General features: G+C 52.1%; 1 protein-coding gene across 3 annotated transcripts in view; it reads left to right on the top strand.

Moving 5' to 3' along the window:
• Positions 1-2,353, top strand: part of STOML1 (stomatin like 1) — an 11,614-nt gene extending 9,261 nt beyond the window's left edge. For 2 of the 3 annotated variants that reach the window (XM_032417781.1, XM_032417779.1), the window contains exons 5-7: positions 89-284; positions 704-916; positions 1,430-2,353. In XM_032417781.1, coding sequence (XP_032273672.1) covers positions 89-284; positions 704-916; positions 1,430-1,623 — 603 coding nt within the window. In that variant the 3' untranslated portion in view covers positions 1,624-2,353. The remainder of the gene's footprint in view (positions 1-88; positions 285-703; positions 917-1,429) is intronic. The other variant, XM_032417780.1, reaches the window with a different exon arrangement.
• Positions 2,354-19,885: the final 17,532 nt, after the last annotated feature.

Here is a 19,885-nt window from a genome sequence, read left to right as displayed (position 1 = left end):
GGGGGGGGCGTGGCACCTCCAGCCCGAAGAAGGTGCTCCCAGAATGGCTTTTCGATTTAATTCCATTTCTCCACACATTGTTTGCCAGCTGGAAATCAATGACGTGACCAGGGCCTGGGGGCTGGAGGTGGACCGAGTGGAGCTAGCAGTGGAGGCCGTGCTCCAGCCACCCCAGGACAGCCCAGCGGGGCCCAGCTTGGACAGCACCCTCCAGCAGCTGGCCCTCCACTTCCTGGGAGGAGGCCTGTCCTCTGTGGCGGGAGGTGCCTCAGCCCCAGGGTCAGGTGAGAAGCCCCGGGAAAAAGGGGAGGTGCTCCTGGGGTGCTCGGCTCCATGTCCTGTGCACGCTCAGCTTTGCTCCCCGTTCCCTTAACTGAGCCGAGCGCCTTTGAGCAGTGCACACCTGCTCAGCTGCTCAGGCCTCCCCCACTACTGGAGCCGACGGGAGCTAAGGCAGTAAAAAGAGCCCAGCTGTCTGAATGCGTAGAGGCCTTTGGGAGCCTCTGTGGGAGGAAGGGACAACACCCAGAGTGTGAAAGCTGAAGGGCTGCTTCTTAGCCGAGGAGGAAGTCCAACTCAGGCCTGAAGGGCGTATGAGAGGGAGCTGCCATGAGACGTGCAGAAGTCACAATGCGCCCGACCTAGGCAGCACACTGACTTTCTTCTCTCTGCTTCCTTCCCCAACTCTGTTGGCCACCCCCAGCAGACACCTTGGAGATGGTCAGCGAAGCTGAACAGCCTGCCCCTCACGTTGGTGCTGGGCCCAGCCCAAAGCAGCCCGTGGCCGAGGGCCTGCTGACTGCCCTGCAGCCCTTCCTGTCGGAGGCCCTGGTCAGCCAGATCGGGGCCTGCTACCAGTTCAATGTCATCCTGCCCAGTGGTACCCAGAGCATCTACTTCCTCGACCTCACTACAGGTGCCCCTGCCTTCCCCGCCCCCGCCTTCCCAGCCAGGTTGCTTGTAGCCAACCCCACCACCCCTGTGGTCCTTTTTAAAACTGCTCTCTGCTCCTGCAGCGGTTTAGAGGGAACCCCTAGCAGTCAGGGGCTCAGACAGCATGTGCAGACAATGACAGTCTGGGCCTTTGTCTCCCTGCCCTGTCCCCGTGAGCACGACGACTCCGACGGCCGAGCTCCCTACAGCCAGAGTCCCGCACACAGTGCAGGCCTACTGCGTGCCACGCTCTGTGCTGAGCACGTGCAGTGCGTGATCTCACCTACTTCTCACTGCGAGCCTCTGATTCAGGGATGACCGTCCTCCCCATTTCACCAATTTGGAAACTGAGGCCCTGAGTGGTCACACAGCCAATACGACTTGAACTCAGGGAATTAGAACCTGAACACTGAACTATTACTTTCCACCCCTCCCAGTGGGACACGCTGCATAGCCATCCCCACTACTAATGCTCCATCTTTCTTTCCCTCCACAGGGCACGGGAGGGTAGGCCACGGGGTGCCTGACGGCCTCCCGGATGTGGTGGTGGAGATGGCGGAGGCCGACCTGCGGGCCCTTCTGTGCAGGGAGCTGCGGCCCCTGGGGGCCTACATGAGTGGGCGGCTAAAGGTGAAGGGTGACCTGGCCGTGGCCATGAAGCTGGAGGCTGTCCTCAGGGCCCTGAAGTAGCAGCTTTGGCTGACTGTCCATAGCCCAGCCCCAAGTCTGGCATCAAGCCGGGGGGGCATCTTGGAGGAGGAGGCACTGGTGCCACACCTTGGATTGTTGAGGCCCTGAGAAGTTCGAGGCTCAGCCAGGAGCCAGTGAATGGAGGCTGGGCAGACACCAGAGGCTGGGAGACACTGAGTCAGGCCACCTGGCCCGTCTCACCTAGAGTGCTTCTCTGGACAAGCCTTTGCCCATCCCGGTCCCCGGCTGACTGCCCCGCCCCGAGCTGGGTACACGGAGTGATGACAAGAGGGCCAGGCCCGCTCCGCTCTGCTGGCTAACTGACTGTAGAGGCAGGGCCCGCAGGAACAGCCTGACCGCAGCGGGTTTGGTCCCAGCGCGAGGGAGCCAAGCATGTGGCTCAGGTCCCAGCTCAAGTGGGGATCAGAGAGGGTGAGTGGGGGAGAAGGAAGGCAGCCACCAAGGAGAGTCACTGCAGGGCAGGGATTCGGGGATCGAGCTGGGCCTGCCTTCCTGGTTGTCGTCTAGGCCCAAGCCAGTGTGCAGGAGGGATGGAAAAGCGTGGGGCCTTCTCCACCTCTGGCCCTGCTCCTGAAGATGTCTTGACGACTCATACCAGCTCCGTCTTGCATGCCTGACGGGCTGGGGCCCAGGGCAGCATGTAGGAGAGCCCTGTTCCTGTGCTTTTTACCAGAGGTTTGCAAACCACCAATAAATGTGCTGTTTACAATGTATTGAGAAGTGGGGGCACGGGCTTGGGTTGGGGGGTTCCCGAGGCCATGCCCTTACTGCCACCGGGGAAGGACGAGGGCTGGGAGGCTGACACACCCTTAATATATGCGTGTAAATCACCCACAGTTCCCCTTCCTGCCAGGGGTTTCAGAGACCCTGGGGCAGGTGTGGGCTCTTCCGTTCCTCTTCGGGGTAGAAGTTTGCCAGGAAAGAGAGGTATGGGTGTGTCTGGGCTGGTCCTGCAGACACCCTCCCGAGGGGCAGGGTGGGGGGTCTGATCTCGTTAAGCAGAGGAGTCAGGGCTGCTGTCAGCTCCCTGTCTTCCCCCCGGGGTCCCTGTTTCTCCCCCAGCAGAGGGGAAGGAAACAGAAGGAATTGGGCCTGGAGGCCCGGCCGGGGGGGCTTTAGTCCTGGGAGCCCAGCCCGGCTTTCTGCTCCAGTGCTCCAGCCCAAACCCCAGGGACCCCAGGGAAGGGGCCTTTTACTTCTTCAGCCCTAAGAAATGAATCTCACTTCCTGGAAAGGCTTGTGAAAAAAGAAACGCACAGAAATCGGGACCTCCCCTTTGCGAAACAGCCCTGGGCTTGTCCTCTGGCACCAGGCTGTTCCCCTCGGGGCCTCACCAGCCCCCCTGGCACCAGGCCCCATCTGGTTTTCCCCTTTGTTCCTGCCAGTGCTTGCCTTTTCCCTCCTCTGGTAAGTCCTCCTAGTGTGAACTGCGTGGCCTTGGGGTTCAGGTTTCAGCTCCAGGGTCCCCACCTTGGAGGGCCAGAGCCCCGGCCAGCTGCCCCCCACAGCTCTGCCCTCAGCCGGAGGCTGCCTTCCCTGCAGTCCCTCCCGCCCCCACCAGCCACTCTCCCCCGCCACCCTCGAAGCCTAGTGGGGCATGGTCCTCTGCTCTCCACTGGGCCCCCCTCTACATTCGGGCTGTCGCCATTCCTTGCATCAGTGCCTGTCCTTCCTGCCGGACTGTGAGCTTCATATATGAGCTGTTCCTTCCTCCACGGCGGCACGCAGTGTACCGGCAGTTTACGGGAAAGCCCCACGTCTTCCTCATGAAAGCTTAGAAGAAATCGAAACTGAGATTATCTTTGTGGTTGTGGGAGGATCAACATAACATTTACAGGAAACTGAATCTTCTGGATGTCTATATAGGTGGGGGGAGTAAGGCCTACCACTAATTCCCAGTGTTGAGGGGCACTCATTCCTTGGTGAGGCCAGCACTCTAGGAAAGGGAGCCCAAGGGTTCAAGGGCCCCTGGGCTTCGAGGTCTGAGAAGGCCTTGCAGTCGGCTGGGGAAGGCAAGGGGCACTTAACAGCGGTAGGGAGGGAGGGAGAGGGTGTCAATCAGAGGAGGCTTCCCTGAGGAGGTGATGCCCTTATGCCCTTGCAGCCACAGGGCAGGGTGAGGAGAGAAGAAAAGAGACGGGGCAAAGCATGCCACAGAGGGGACAGCCCCTGCGAGGACAGAGCTGGAAGAGGCAGCTGAGTGCCTTCTGATTTCAGGAACTGGAACCTGAAGTATGGGGGGGCGCGCGTGGATTTGGGGGAGAGGGGATAGAAAGAGTAACGCTGTACCATATACGTGCCTGCACTGAACTAGACTTGCTATATATCATTTTTTCCCTCGAGATAACCTTATGAATAATGATAAGTAAAATGCTCACATTGACATATGTGTAATGTATTATTTTGATGTTATTTAAAAAATAAGTAAATTTTGAATAGCTGGTACAGTCACGTCCTTCAAATTTTTTTAAAGATTAAAAAGACATACTATTAAAACTCCCTAATACTCCTGACTCCATCCATGTAGTTCCCACACCTTCCTCCAAACAAGTATCCACTGATATTAGTTTGTTGGTTATTCCAGAAGGTTTTTTTTTATGCATATACAAGAAAACCCAAATATATATCCTCTGGACTTTTTAAAATACAAATGGAAACATAGCAAATATAATGTTGCTTTATTCACATTACACCTTGAGGATCTTTCCATGACAGCATGCACAGACTTTTCCCACTGCGTTTTGTAGTTCCATAGGCTTCTATTGTTCAGATGTATCATAATTGATTTAACTTGTCTGCATTGATGGACATTTAGATTATTTGGGGGGTTTTGCTATTTCAAACAATGCTGTAGTAATAACCTTTAGCATACACTACTTTGCCTGTGCTTGAGCTTACCTGTAGGATAAAATTCCAGAAGAGAAATGGCTAGGTTAAAACATTTGTAATTTAGGGGCGCCTGGGTGGCTCAGTCGTTAAGCGTCTGCCTTCGGCTCAGGTCATGGTCCCAGGGTCCTGGGATCGAGTCCCGCATCGGGCTCCCTGCTCAGCGGGAAGCCTGCTTCTCCCTCTCCCACTCCCCCTGCTTGTGTTCCTGCTCTCGCTATCTCTGTCTCTGTCAAATAAATAAATAAAAAAATCTCTAAAAAAACCCCACAAAAAACAACATTTGTAATTTAACAAATATTGCCCAAATTCCCTCTTTAAGGGGTTATTCCAATTTACACTCCCATCATTAGTGATTAAGAGTGTGCTTTTCCTCACAGCCATGCCAACACAGGGTGTTATTAAACTTTTGGAGTTTTTGACAATCTGGTAAGTGAAAAATTGCATCTCAGTGTGGGGTTTTTACTATTATTGTCCAACTGTTTATTGCTCTTTAACTTAGATTTTCAAAGCACAGGGTTTTTGCTGTCTTCCTCCAGCATTTACTTTTTTTTTTTTTTTACTTTTTACTTTTTTTTTCATACCACAATGAAATGCACTCATTGTAAATGTAGTGCTTGATGTGTTCTGACAAATGTGAACACCGTGTAACCAACAGCCAACACAGTCAAGATACAGAACATTGCCGTCAACTCACAAACTTCCCCCATGTCCCTTCCCCGGCCCCAGGCCGCCACTGATCTGCTCTTCCATTGCTATGAATTAAATTTCACTTTTCTAGAACTTCATCTCCTCCTATCAAGGTTTTAAGATGCTTTCTCTTGTCTAATTGCATTGGCTGGCATGGAGGTGGGCACTTTGAAGAAGGAAGTGAGAGTTAAGATCCAGTAGGAAGGGAGAAAGAGGTAGGGGTGGGGAGGGAGAGAAGGGAATGGGACCTGAGCCTGATGGAGGGATTAGCTGTGGACAAATGGAGTGACCCCTTACCCCAGAGAAAGAAGGAGGAAATAAGGATGGGGTAGATATCTGCGCGAAGGTAAAAAATCTACTGTAGTCCACCCCACCAGGGGCCCTATCCAACACATGGGTAGGAGTGGTTGGTGGGAAGATCTCAGTCATTGGGTCACTCCTCAAGGCCCTGGTTTAGCCCTGGTGGGGCCCCCAAAATCTTGAAATGAGAATGATGAAGAGGTGGCCTTGGGGAGATTTGTGTACGGGAGGGATGGGAGCTGAGAGGAGAGCACTTCTGGCTCTTTCTTGTGAGTGGTTTTTGGAAGGGAAGAGAGGGGAAGGGAGGGAAGGGGGAAGGGAGGGGAGAGGGAGGAGACAGAGGATAAAAGGGGCTCACCTACCACAGTCCTCCTCTGTTGGGAGCTTCCCCTACACTGGGACTCTGACTTGCCTTCACTGACTTTTCACTGACTTTCCTAGAGCCTGGCAAAGCGTCTGCCATATAATGGTCACCAGCAACTGTTTTGTTTTGTTTTTAAAATTTTATTTATTTGAGAGAGAGAGAGCAAGGTGGGGCAGGGGCAGAGGCAGAGGGAGAAGCAGGCTTCCCGCCCAGCTGGGGCTGGACCCAGGACCCTGGGATGGCTTAACCGACTGAGCCACCCAGGCACCCCCGTAGCAACTGGTTTTTAAAACTAACTTGTTGAATGAGGTGGAGGAGTATTAGATTTGTTAGGAAGATGGAGGTAGACGACAGAAAGAGAGAGATGGGGACGAGACAGAGAGAGACAGAAGGACATAGGGAGAGGGGACGGGAGCAGGGAGAGACAACACAGCTGGGAGACTGCGAAGGTGAGGGAGCAGGAGTGAAACTTCTGTGCCTACCACGGTGGTGGAAGCAAAGTCATGTGGCTCACCCCGGAGGGGCCAGAGTCACCCGGAGAAGGAGAAGCAGCCTGGGGAGGGCACCCGGGGGCCTCCTAGCTAGGTCTCCTCAGGCATGAGCTTGTGGCACCACCTGGTGGCGATTTGGGGGATTGCTGTTTTCCTAGTTCCAGAAGCCATCCAGGGAGACAGTGGAACAACCTGAGTGGTGAGCAACTGAAGAGGGGACCAGAGCCTGGGAAACGTATACCTTGCCTGACCATTCTCTCTCTCGCGCTCGCTCTCTCTCTCTCACACACACACACCCTGTGTGTACCCAGCCCAGGGTGGGCTTGTCGGTGATAGTGGGGAGGGAGGGGGGGTGGGAAGAGGAAGGCGGGAGGACTTGGCCAGGAGAAACTGGGGAGGTTGACTAGTATGACCAGAAAACTGCAGAGCATAGAGTTAAATCTGTAAAATGGGGCTAATTGTATCAAAGGTCATTTTAAGACCTTCCTAGGATGAAGTACTATTACTTTTGGAAGTTCCTCACCAAATCAATTATTAAAACACAGAATTACTACATTAAATATAACACATTACTGTAAAATAATATGAAGTGATTTTTGTAAATCTGCCTTGGAAATTATTTGGCTAAGAGTAATTCATTTACAGTATAATTATCTGCGAGTTCTCAGTGCTCTTCGGTATTCATTTGCATTCTTTTTTTTTTTTAAAGATTTTATTTATTTATTTGACAGAGAGAGACACAGCGAGAGAGGGAACACAAGCAGGGGGAGTGGGAGAGGGAGAAGCAGGCCTCCTGTGGAGCAGGGAGCCCGATGCGGGGCTCTATCCCAGGACCTCGGGATCACGACCTGAGCGGAAGGCAGACGCCCGACTACTGAGCCACCCAGGCGCCCCTCATTTGCGTTCTTGAAGTGCTCACAGAGTTTTAAAAAAAATCGAATCTACAAATTATTTCCAAATATAATGAAATTCTTATGAACACTACATTTAATAATTAAAGACGTTGACACAGAATTAATGACATAAATTAACAATTGATAACATTTTGTAGACATTTCATTAAATATTTATTAATTTGGGTTATTGTATAGTTTTTGCATTTTGGAACCAGGCCTCTTCTTGGGCTTTAAACTTTCATGTAAGTCTCTGAGGAGCTCCGGGACTTGGTACTGTTTCCCTGGGACTACCTTACTTGGGCAGGAAGTGGCCCTGATAACACCCTCCATAGGAGAACTTTAAAGAATAAAAATGGGATAATATATTAATGCACTTAGCATAGTGTGAAGTAAACTCCAAACATCTGGTAAAAAGTAGTAGATGTTATTAAATACATCTGCACACACATACTCATGTATGAGTTCACTCATTCATTCAAAAATATTGTATTGGGCACTCACTCTGTGCTGGACAAGGCAATGTTCTAGGTGCTGGGATAGAAGTCAAGTCACCAACCCGAGCTTGCATCCTCGTGAAATTCCCACTCTAGTTGGGAGTGCTAGATATAAACAATAAGCATGAAAAATAAGAAAGTCACAGTATGTGAAAGGTCCTAAGTGCCTTGGGAGAGGGCGTGGCATGTTCTGGAACAGCAAGGTGGCCAGTGTGGCTGGAGTGGAGGGTACGGGAGAGAAGGAGACTAGAGGGGGAAAATGGGGCGAGGTCATGTGGGGCCTTAGAGGCCATTGTGAGGACTCTGTGCAATGGGGACCTGCTGGAGAATTCTAGCAGAGGAATGTGAGAGACTGAATATACAAGCTGACAATGGCCAGGCTACATATAAAAAGAGAACCCTGACTTGCACCTGCAGCGACCTGCCCAGGGAACCACCCCCTTTTTTCTACAATAACCAGCCTAGGAAGCCAGCCTGCTGTGCGTCAGGTTTGTGGGAAGACAGACCTCTATCTCTAGTGACGATCCAGGAAGCCAAACAATAACTTCTGTAACAATTGGCCCCAAATGGTCAATAACTGACAGGTTGCCCACTTTTGGTCCCTCCTCCTAACTTAGAGTCAACCAGAAAAAAGCCAAATAGGCACTCCTAACCCATCACACAGGATGTTCTGCTTCTAGTCAGCCCACCTACAGCTCCCCTGTGCCAACAGCCTCCCATGGGGGCACACCTGAAGCCTCCCCATTTTCCTCCACAAAGCCTTCCCACGCCTCTGCCTGCCTTTGAGCCTCTGCCAAAACACAAGTGACGGGGGCTGACTCCCTGCCAAAGCAAGCTTCCGATAAATAGCCTTTGCTTTCTCATGTGGTTGGTCTTCATTTATTTCTATAAATGACAGAAATTGCCTTCCATTTTAGAAGCTGCTATTTTTTGAGAATAGACTGAATGTAAAATCAGGAAGACCCAGTAAGAGGCCATTGCAAGAATCCAGGCAAGAGATGATAGTGGTTTGGATCTACCTGGTAACAGGGCAGGTGACTGAAAGGGGGTGGATTCTGGGTATATGCATTTTATTTTTTTTTAAAGATTTTTATTTATTTGAGAGAGACAGAGAGCATGAGCAGGGAGGAGGGGTAAAGGGAGAGGGAGAAGCACACTCCCCTGCCGAGCAGGGAGTCCAACGTGGGACTCAATCCCAGGACCCTGAGATCATGACCTGAGCCGAAGGCAGACACTGAACCGACTGAGCCACCCAGGTGCCCTGAGTATATGTATTTTAAATTTTTTTATTTTGAAATAATTCTAGAGTCACAGGAGGGTGAAAGGAACGCACAAAGAAGTCCCGTGCGCCTCTCCCCCAGCTCCCCTCCCCGGCTCCCATAACCCTAGCACAGTAGCAACACCAAGAAATTGACACTGACATCATCTAGTTTACTCAGATGTCACTGGTTATATGTGCACTCACTTGTGTGTGTGTTTGTGTGTAGCTCTACTCAATTTTTGTCACATGTGAGCCTGGAGTAACCACCACAACAATCAAGACACTCGACTGTACCACGGCCATGAGGTCCCTGGGGTCACCCCTTTTTAGCCACATCCCTCCCCTCCCGTTCCTAACCTCCGGCAGTCACCAATCTGCAGCTCTGTAACTATGTTCCTCCCCACAATTGTCACATGCATGGGATCAAGCAGTGTGTGTTCTGAGACTGGCTTTCCCACGCTGCATAATTTCCTGGAGATTCATCCAAGTCATCGCCTGCATCACCGGCTCATTCCCCTTCGTTGCCGAGTAGCGCTCCATGCATGGATGTGGTGTGGTATGTTGACCCATTCACCTTTTGAGGGACATCTGGGTAGGTTCCAGGTTGGGGCTATTACAAATAAAGCTGCTTAGGAACAAGTGAGCTCAAGTGGACAAGTCCCTCCATGAAAATAAGTCTTCATTCTTCTGGGCTAAATGCAATTGCTGGGCCCTTGGTAAGTCCATTTTTAGTTTTGAAAGGAATTTTCAAAGCTAGAACAAACAGTACAATCCATAAAAGAAAAACATGATTATATTGGCTTTCACCAAAATCAAAAGGAACTTTTTTAAAGACAGAGCCACAGGATCACCTGACAGATTAGATGTGGGTTTGAGAGAAAAGACAGGAGTTGGGGAAGGTTTGGAAGGAACAAATACACTTAGAGCAGTGCAGGGACATGGTAAGGGCTCACATCAGCTAGACAGCAGCTATGCAAGTGACAGCAAACAACAGCACAAAGTCTGGGGAAATGAGAAAACTCGTGAGACACTGCAGACCACGGGGACCAGGGAGTCCCTCAGGGGGCAGCCTTTGACTATCTGCATGTATCGAAAGTCAAAGAGGGGAGTCCCGCCTTCTCTCGAGATGCAGAAAGACACAAGAGAATGCCACTCCCATTCTAACAAGAAAAAGCCAGGTAATTTACAAATTGCAAGTTTTAAAACCCACCAGAGAGCTGAGGTTGTTGTGAGCAACCAAGAGATCTGAGTTCCAGAGAGTGACAAGGACCTCTTAGGAAAGACAGGACAAACGGCTTGCCTTGGGAGCTCATGTGGGGGGCAAGAGGGAGTTGCCCCCCCTTTCCCAGGAGGAAGACTGGAGGCAGAGTGGGAGGAGCAGGAGAGGGGAGAGACCCCCCCACCCACACACGTGCAGGAGGTCATTGGCTGCTGCTGGAGGGCAGTCCCTGCGACTCACCTGTTTCTCAAGGAGGTTCTCTCAAACCCCTCGGGTGGGGGCAGCCGACTCTGGTCCCACGGCTGCTGGAGGAGAGGCAGAAACTAAGATCCTCCGCTGCTGGGGAAGGATAAAGGTCAAACGCCGCCGCTTGCCCTTGTGGGAGGTGCAGACCTACCACCAAGGTAGGGTTTTGTCTAAAACCCACTAAAAGTCACAAGGTGAAGGTCAGGAACACTGCCAGGGCCCACCCTCTGCGTCGCAGGTGCACAGTTCTGTGAAGCTGGGCCCGGAGAACGGAGAAACAGTAATAGCAGTCTACCACTAGGGGGAGAGCAAGAGCACTCAGAGGGACGAGGCAGGCAGGGACCTCTGAAGGCTGAGGCTGGAACAGCAACAGCGCCCCCACCCCGGTCCCTCCGTGAACCCCAGGCTGCCAAGAAACCCACTTTAAATATAAAGACCTCGGTAGGCTATAAGTAAAAGAATGAAAAATAGACATGCCATGCAAACACCAATCCAAAGAAAGATCAAGTGCCTAGACTAACAAGACACAAAGGAGACTTCGGAACAGAGAATACTTTTAGGAATAGAGAGGGACAACACAGAATGATAAAGAGGTCAAGTTCATCAAGAGGAAAACCAACCTCAGGGTGGAGAACAGACCCCCAGGATAATTGCAGCTGATAGAGCTGAAAGGAGACATAGACACATCCTTGTCTCAATACTTCAAAGAACGAGCGCGTAGACAGAAACTCAGTCTGGATGTGTAACTCGAATAACACAGTTAACTGACTAAACCCGACTGACATTTATAGGACACTCCACCCAACAACAGTGGGATACACATTCTTTTCGAAGCACATGGAACTGCCCCAACATTGATCATATTCTGAGCCATAAAACAAATCGCAACAACTTAAAAATGATTAAAATCATACAAGGATGTTCTCTCATCATAATAAAATTAAACTATAAATCAATGACAGAGATATTGGGAAAATTCACAAATATTTGAAAATTAAACAATATACTTTTAAGTAACTCATAATTCAAAGAAGAAACCATGAGACTAATTAGAAATACTGTCATTAAATAAAATAACACAACCTAGAAAAATTTAAAGCAGTGCTTAGAGGGAAATGACAGCATTGCAAGTTTATATCAGAGAATAAAGGAGAATATCTTGGCGATCTTATTTAGGTAGAGATTTCTTAGCTAGAACAAATAGTACAATCCATAAAAGAAAAACATGATTATATTAGCTTTCACCAAAATTAAAAACTTCTGCTTTTCCGAAGGTACTAGGAAGAAAATGAAAATAGAAACTCCAGATTGGGGGGCGCCTGGGTGGCTCAGATGGTTAAGCGTCTGCCTTCGGCTCAGGTCATGATCCCGGGGTCCTGGGATTGAGTCCCGCATCGGGCTCCCTGCTAGGCGGGGAGCCTGCTTCTCCCTCTGCCTCTGCCTCTCTCTCTCTCTCTGACTCTCACGAATAAAAAAAAAAAAAAAAAGAAACTCCAGATTGGGAAAAAATATTTACAAAAACACATAACTGATAAAGAACCTGTGTCCAGAATAGATAAAGAAGTCTCCCGACTCAATAATAAGACAGGCAGACCATTTAAAAATGGGCAAAGGATTTAAAAGGAGACTTCATCAAAGTTGAGGTATGATGGAAATATGTACATGAACAGATTCTTACCATTATCCATCATTAGGGCATGGCAAATTAAAAACATAATGAAATGCCACTGAGTACCTACGAGAATGGCTTACAAAAAACGACAGTCCAAAGTTCTGGCAGTAACCACTTTGTGGAGCAATAACCACTTTGGACAACAGTTTGGCAGGTCCTTGTACAGTTAAACATGCACTTATCATATGACTCAGTCATCTCATTCCCAGATGTTTACCCAAGAAAAATGAAGATGTATGTCCACTCAAAGATCTGTTTGTGAATGATGACAGCAGTTTTCTTCATAATGGCGCCAAACTGGAAGTGACCCAAATATTCATCTCTGGTAAGGGAAAAAAAAAAAAAAACCCTGTGGTCCCTATGATGGGATACTACTCCGCAAGAGAAAGGAACAAGCTATTGATACGTGACAACAGGGATGAATTTCAAAAGCATTCCGTTAAGTCAAAGACAACAGATACAAAAGGTCATGCACTATATGATTCCATTTATATAAGAGTCTAGAAAAAGCAAACTATAGGGGCAGAAAGCACATCAGTGGTGGCCAGGGGCTGGAGGTGGGGCTAGAAAATTGGCCACACAGAAGCATGAGAGAACATTTAAGGGTGATGGAAATATTTTACATCTTGATTGTGGGCTTTTCTTTATTTTTTTTTACAACTGCACATACTCGTCAAAACTTACCAAGCTCTACACCTAAACTGGGTGAATTTCACTGTATGCAAACTGTTCTTTAATATATCTGAATTAGTTTAAAAGTGAAAGAGACAGTTACTGTGAATCCGAAGCGAAATGGTCCTTGATGTCACGTATCCTGGAAACAGAGTCCCGCCCCCTCTGGTGGCATCCAGGGGACAGTGACAGTCTGTTTTCTGGCTGCGAAGCTCCCAGACGGCTGGGACCCCAGACGGAGGCCAAGGCCCCCATCTCTTGTCTGGCACGGGTGCACCGTCAGCTGGATAAAGTCCCTTGGGCCCAGGATTTGGTTGCCCAGGTCACCACACCGCAGGCGCTGTCTCCGCGTTTCGGGGGGTGGGGGGTACGTATATTGATACCTCAAAGAGGGAATTCCTTCAGGACATGATTATTTAATCAGATGTTACCAAGCCCAGCAGGGAGAGGGCAGAGGATGTAACCTATTTAAAAGCAAACAAGCAAAGACTTAAGAACTTCTCAAAAAGAAAAAGAAATGACAAATTGTCAACCTCACGGGGTATTCCGGCTGACCACAAGTTTCCAGCAAGTAGCAGTGACTCAAGTTGTAGCCTTTTTGTATCGTTGCAAACTTTGCACACTCTCTCTGCATCCTGAGAGGGGCACTTAAGACTGGGAGGGAGTGTCATGTCCCTTTCCTTTGGACCCAGATAGCAGGGTCCAGTTTAGCCCCACCATAGATCAGGGGTATGGGAAGGCATGCCACACAGCGGGTGTTGGATGATTGTGGGCAACGCTGACTGCATTAGAGAACATGATAAAACAGGGTTCTGTTTGCTGGTCTTTTATCCAGGACTTTTGTATCCACTGCCAAGAGTAAAATTGGTCTGTGGTTATCATCATGAGGGCGGGTGGGGTGATACGGTTCTCTTTGTTAGATCTGGGTGTCAGGATTATGTTAGCTTCATAAGATCAACTCAACAGCATAACATCAATCTGTAAGTTTCCCCTATATGCTCTGGAAGAGTTCAGCTTAGAAATGACCTGCTCCCCCAGTTTGAAATAACTCATCCTAATAGTCTTTACATGTGATGTCTTTTTTAGAGATGATAACTTTTTTAAAAGATTTTATTTATTTATTTGAGAGAGAGAGAGAGCACGAACACGGAGAGAGGCAGAGGGAGAGGGAGAAACAGGCTCTCTGTTAAGCAGGGAGCCCGACGTGGGACTCGATTCCAGGACCCTGGGATCATGATCTGAGCTGAAGGCAGATGCTTAACAGACTGAACCGCCCAGGGACCCCTAGAGATGATAACTTTGAAAAATTTCTTCTGTGGTTATTGGTCTTTCGCTCATTGAGTCAATTTTGGCACTTTACAAATATATTCCTAGAATGCTATGATTTAATGTTGAAACACTCTAACTTATAAGCATGGAGTTGTACGTACTACTCTCTTAAATTTCAAAAATAATCGCCATGTGTTACTATTCCCTTTCTAATCTCATATTTTGTATTACTATTTTTCTTGACTAGCGTAGCTGAGGGCTTGTCTATTTTAATTCGTTCCTACCTTCCCTGCCCATAAAGAACAATCTAAGTATGAATTATACTGCTTCTAAGAGGAATTTTGCCTCTCCCCTCCCAGCCACTTTTTGAACTGCTGTTTCCAGGAGTCATGATTCCAGGAGCTGCAGAGGAAGGAGATGAAGGTTTGAACAGTGGTCAGGCTGTCCTTCCAAGCACAGGCATATGGCTTTCTGTCTGGTCCCAGATGCCTTGGAGGATCTCATGGAAGCCACACCCCTGTCTCCAGAAATTTGCTTGTGTTTGAATCCTGGCTCTCCTATTTACTAACCGGGGGAAGTGGGGCAAGCCACATGGCCCCATGGCCTCTCTTTGCCGCAGCTTCCCCATCTGCAAAATGGGAATAATAATAGCGCTGCCTTCATAGGGTCATTGTGAGGATTAAAGGTGAATGTTTGTATACACTTAGGGCTGAGCCTGGCACATGGCTGTGTTCAAGAAGTTAGCTTTCATTGGCATCATTCCTGGTGTTCTCCTGCAGGGTCTTTTCCCCCTCCCCCCCCCCCAGAAGGTACTAGTGCTTCCCCACCCCAAGGGCCAGATCTGAAGTGGCTTCGTGAACCGAGGCACACTGTGGGGGTGATGGAAGGTTGCCCCAAAGAGGAAGAGGAAAGGAGGGAGGAATTGGGGAGGGCATGGTGGAAGCCGGCAGAGGAAGGAGGCTGGGAGAGCTTCTCCTGGACTGGAGAGATGGGGATGTGCCTCCCCTGGTAGCAAGGACAGTGTCCCGCTCTGGGCAGCGCCCTGAGGATGTAGTCACCCTCCAGGGACACTGCTGCGTGGTGTCCTTGCGCCGCCTTGCGGAGTTCGGCCACGGGGCCAGCGTGCAGTGCCTGGAGTGGACTGAAGACCACAGGGTCCCTCGCTGTTGTTCTGGGCCTTTAAAAACCCCTAGGGTAAACCAACTAGTAGCGTGCGGCTCGAAGCAGGTTAAATGTGATTTCGAAGAATTAAAAAAAAAAAGAAAAAAGACGTGATTTCACATAGCCAGGGAATGTGGAAACCCAAATATATACCAGCTTCCCCTGCCTTCTGTATTTTGAGTTTCTCTGTGAAAGCTTTTTCAGGACCTTCTCATTCTCAGAAAGTTCTGCTCCAATGTCCAGGGTGATGTGCGTCACCCATGGGCTCCAGTGAGGGTCCGGGGGTGTGGGCAGCACCCCTCCTTCTCCCTGGCCAGCTGGTGCCAACCCTGCCCCCGGGCACCGTCTGCATGGCTCAATCTGGGGGATGGCTGGGGGGCTTGGGGGGAGGCGTGTGGCACTTTCCAGCAAGTGCTGTGGTTTAGTTTGTACCCGGATGCAGCCATAGTGAGGAGCCGCCGGGGAGCCCAGGCCTGTGAGCGGCCACAAGGCGCAGAGGCAGTGGTTGGATAGCTGGGGAAGCTTTGGCCTCTTGTCTTGAGCAGGAAGGGGAGGAGAGGCCTGGCAGGAGCTGGGAAGCAGGGCTCCCCACCCCAGGCTGGAGGGCAGGTGCTGTCACCCTCACTCAGTCTGGAATCTTCGGGGCCTGCGGGAACCTCCGTCAGGAGGCTGGCCTGACCGGTAGCATCAGGGGTGAGGTGGGCCTGTGGGTCAGGGTGGGTGCTGCGGGATCAGGCGGAGGGACCTCCAGTGCGGAGGGGCAGGGGCAGGGCCCTGTGTTCCCGGTCTCTTTAGGGTCACACTTCAGAGGCTTTGTTTTCATGAAATCTGTAAATATCTCACAGGCCTCCCACCCCCGGCCAAGCAGTCTACTCAAGTGCTCGCTTAAGGGTCAATCCTACGGATCAAGAAGCTCCTCGCCTAAAAGTCAGGAACGATGTGGGCCGGCTCGGCCGCTCACACTAGTTCTCAGATGCTTCCATGACCCAGGCCTAAGTAGCTTCTCAAAAAAGGCGGGGTTTTTGTGGAGTCAGGGAGCCAGGAGGGGTCATGTTTTCTCCCAGACCCTACGCAGCAGGCACAGACCCCACTGCCACTCTGGGGAGGGGGCAGGCGTGGAACTCGGTGCTTAGGTGGCAGGGGAGGGCAGAGGGCCGAGGCTGTGGCCAGGAATGCTGCGGGACCTGGGTCTGAGTGGTCCTTTCACCAGAGACCCCGGCCCTGCCCCCCTCCCCTGCCCAAGGCCCACTGTGAGGCTTTCCGAAGGTTCCAGCTGCAGCCTCGTTTGGCATCTGATGCCCCCACCTCAAGCCTCTGTCTGGAGCATCCCCCAAGCCCAGTGATGCCCCAGGCCCTCCGCAGGCTGCCGTCTCTCCCCTGGCTGCCGTGCTCTCAGTCCTGCAGCAGTGCCCTGACCTGTCCCCACACAGCCTGGGCTTTGCATGTCACCTCTCCTCTCCCTCCCCTCTCATCTCTTCTGCCCAGTTCTCTGGAAGATGAGGAGCAGCACAGGGGCCCAAGGCGCCCCGTCCCTCGGGGCACAGATGGGGAGACTGAGGCCCAGCGGCCGGGAGAGTTAGGACCACAGCCAGGTCCCCTGCCACTTGCATGGTGTCTGTTCTCCCTGTCCTTCCTGCTTCCAGCCACGCTTTCCCCAAATTATTAGTACTTCACAGATTCCGTGGCCTAGACCTATGAGGAGGCTGACAGGAGGCCTGTTGCCCCCCGAGATGTTTCTCATAGCATGGTCTGAGAGGTGGTGAGCTTCTCCGCCTGGGGCCTGAGCAAGCCTGGCGCGGAGGGTATTGGGCAGGTGTCTGAGAGGCCCTTTGTGACCTAGATGGCACATGAGTGCCCAGACGCGCTGGTGGAGGCCCTCTGGGTCTGTGAGTCCTGGAGCGAGGTGCTGAGTCGGGCGTGGCGATGGCTCGCCCACCAGGCCTCTCTTCTTCCCCCACAAGGTCCTGTATGGGGCTGAGTGCCCAGCTCAGGGGGGCACACAGGACCAAGAGGGACTCTCTGTGTGGCACTGAGGACCTCACTGACCAGTCCAACCCCATACTGTTTGCTCGGAATGTGAAGGATTCCAGGGAATCACTCTTTCTTGGTTCAGGCAGGGAAGGTGATCCCGCTCCTCCTGCTGGTGTTGCTCCCCCACCCTCTGGCCCCTGAGCGCTGTGCCTCCCAGGAGGCTTCCTTGAGCTGAAGGCACGGATACTGCCCCCGAAAACACCGGCACGCACCTGGCATGCAGCCCTGGCCCGCGGCTGAGCACGGGCTCCAGCACTGGGTCTGTCTTGAACTCACCTGGGCCCTCAGACAGGCTCCCATTCTGGGCTTCAACTGTCTGACCTGGGAACTGGGGACTTTTGACTCGACCTCCTAGGGTCCTTCTTGTCTGGGACCTCCCTTGCTCACTCTGGGGGCACCCAGAAGGGAGGGGGGTGGGGCTGGAATCGGGACAGCATCTCTGGGGGCACACATGGGCAAGGCCACAGCAGAATGGGGAGCCCTGGATGACAGGCTCCTGCCCACACTCCTCAGTCCTTCAAGCAGTCCTTCTCCAGCGCCTCATGGAGGGCGGCAGGGTCTCAGCACCTACCCTGTGCCAGGAAAGAGTTGAATCCCAGCACGACTCAGTGAGGGAAGGTGCGAGGCTGTGGCCAGGCTTCATTCCATCCTGCTGACTCGGCTAGGGAGTGGCCCCAGGACCCTTCTGGAGGAACTGCTTGGCTCCAAGAAGCCCTGCCTCTCCGCCCCGTTGCTGCGGGAGGCCCCGAGGTGTGAAGAGCGTGAGAACCAAAGTGAGGTGGAGGGCTGGGCAACCCCCCTGCCGCTCCCCCAGTGCCTGCCCCTGTCACAGCGGCTCACTGGCTCTGTGTCAGCATGTGGACCAGGCACAGGGGCATTCCCATTTTATGGATGGGGAAACCGAGGCCCAGAGCAGGACTTGCCCAAAGTCACACAACCAGTGAACAGGGAGAATTGGCCTTGGCCCCTAGAGCTCTGATTCTTAGACCAAGTGCCTTGCCCGTTCTCACTAGTGTTAATCCCCAAGAAAGGAAGGGGCAGGTGGGTGCAGAGATACCCTAAGGGCTCATGCTAGGGGAGGGGGAGAGGTGCCCTCCTTCTGCTTCTTCCTGCCCCGACCCAGTGTCCGGGACCTTGGGGATACCACGGCCAGGGCAGGAGAGGGAGGGCCGGCGGCCACAGGGTCACCCTCCACCTCCCACTCCCACCCCCTTCAGCCTGAGCCAAGTAGATTCTTGTCCCTTCCCTTCCTCGGAGACGCCACCTGCCTACGGAAGGCTCTCCCTTTTCTCAGTCTCACTAGGCATGGTGAACACCCTCCCCCCTTCCCTGTGAGCTCCCTGACAGCAAGACTGAGGCGCAGCCTCAGCACAGGCCCGGCATTCAGTAGGTACTCAGTATTCGAGTACGGCAGTGGGTGGCTGGTAGAGTGAGTGATGGTGTGAGAAAGGGAGGGGGTGGGAGTGTGAGGCTGCAGGAAGAAGGGAGGCGGAGGAGGGGGACCCTGAGCAGGGGTGAGTGGGCTAGAGCTGCCCCCACCCCGGCACCAGGGTCCCACCCTCAGGGATGTGGGCCCCTTGCCACACAGTGGGCTTGGCCTTGGGATAAAGCCACAGGGTTTCCACATTGGGCTGGATGCCTTCTTGATCAAGCTGCGGTCCTGACAGGTGGTGGCTGTCCTTGCCACATTCTGCTAGGGGAAGGAGGAAGCCCGAGGACGTCCCCTGAGCCCGACCTTGCTCTGGCCAGCCCAGTCGGCAGGCCACAGTGCAGAACCACAGAGTAGAAAAACCTTGTTTTATTCAGCCCAGGCCTGGGCAATCTTGCTCTGTGATATGGCCAAAATATAAAAAATAAAAACCAACAACCAACAAAATACCATTGTCGAGAAGAGTTAAGTACAAAATTGGGCCTGGCATCCGGAATCCCTGTGGTTTCGGTCTGCGTTTGCTCCCTGAGGCCGGCAGGGAGGGATGCCTGTGGCCTCCAGCTGCCCCTGCCTGTGGGGTGGGGGGGCCAGGTCAGTCCTGGCAGGAGGCTTCCTGGGGAGCCTGGCCGGCTTTGGGAAGTGGGGAGATTGGCCGTCTGTCCATCCTCTGCGAGATCAGGATCTAAGGAAAGAAAGCAAGCAGGTCAATGGTAGCTGCGGGGCAGGCCCCTCACTCAGCTGTGTGTCCCGCGGAGGCCCAGATCCCACAAGGGAGGGAGGGCAGGCGCGGTGGAACCCTCAGCCCCAGCCTCCAGAAGAGGGGTGTCCGGGCCTCCCCCACCCACACAGGGGCCGTCTCAGCACCCCCCGCCCCCCACCGCCCTGAGTTCCACAGTGTTCTCTAGGCCATCAGTAGAGATGCTACTGTCTGGGAACACTGTCTTGTTTTTTCTAACAAAGTGCTTTTTAAAAAAGCCTCCTTTCTCCTCTTCTGAAACATGACCGAAAGCCACAGGCGTCAGTCCCGTGGCCTTTCTGGGAACAGTGTGTCCGGCTTCCTGTGCGCTGGCCCGGCCGCCTGCCTGCGGTCAGGGTACCAGAGACGCTCTAATAAGACTTGAGCCTTTCCAAGCACTTATGTAAAGGGCTTGGAAAGAAGG

This window comes from Phoca vitulina, unplaced genomic scaffold (genome assembly GCF_004348235.1).
Source record: "Phoca vitulina isolate PV1807 unplaced genomic scaffold, GSC_HSeal_1.0 scaffold20, whole genome shotgun sequence".
In the NCBI taxonomy this organism is placed as follows: domain Eukaryota; kingdom Metazoa; phylum Chordata; class Mammalia; order Carnivora; family Phocidae; genus Phoca; species Phoca vitulina.
Note: the sequence above shows the minus strand (reverse complement) of the source record. Positions and strands in the feature narration are given on the sequence as shown.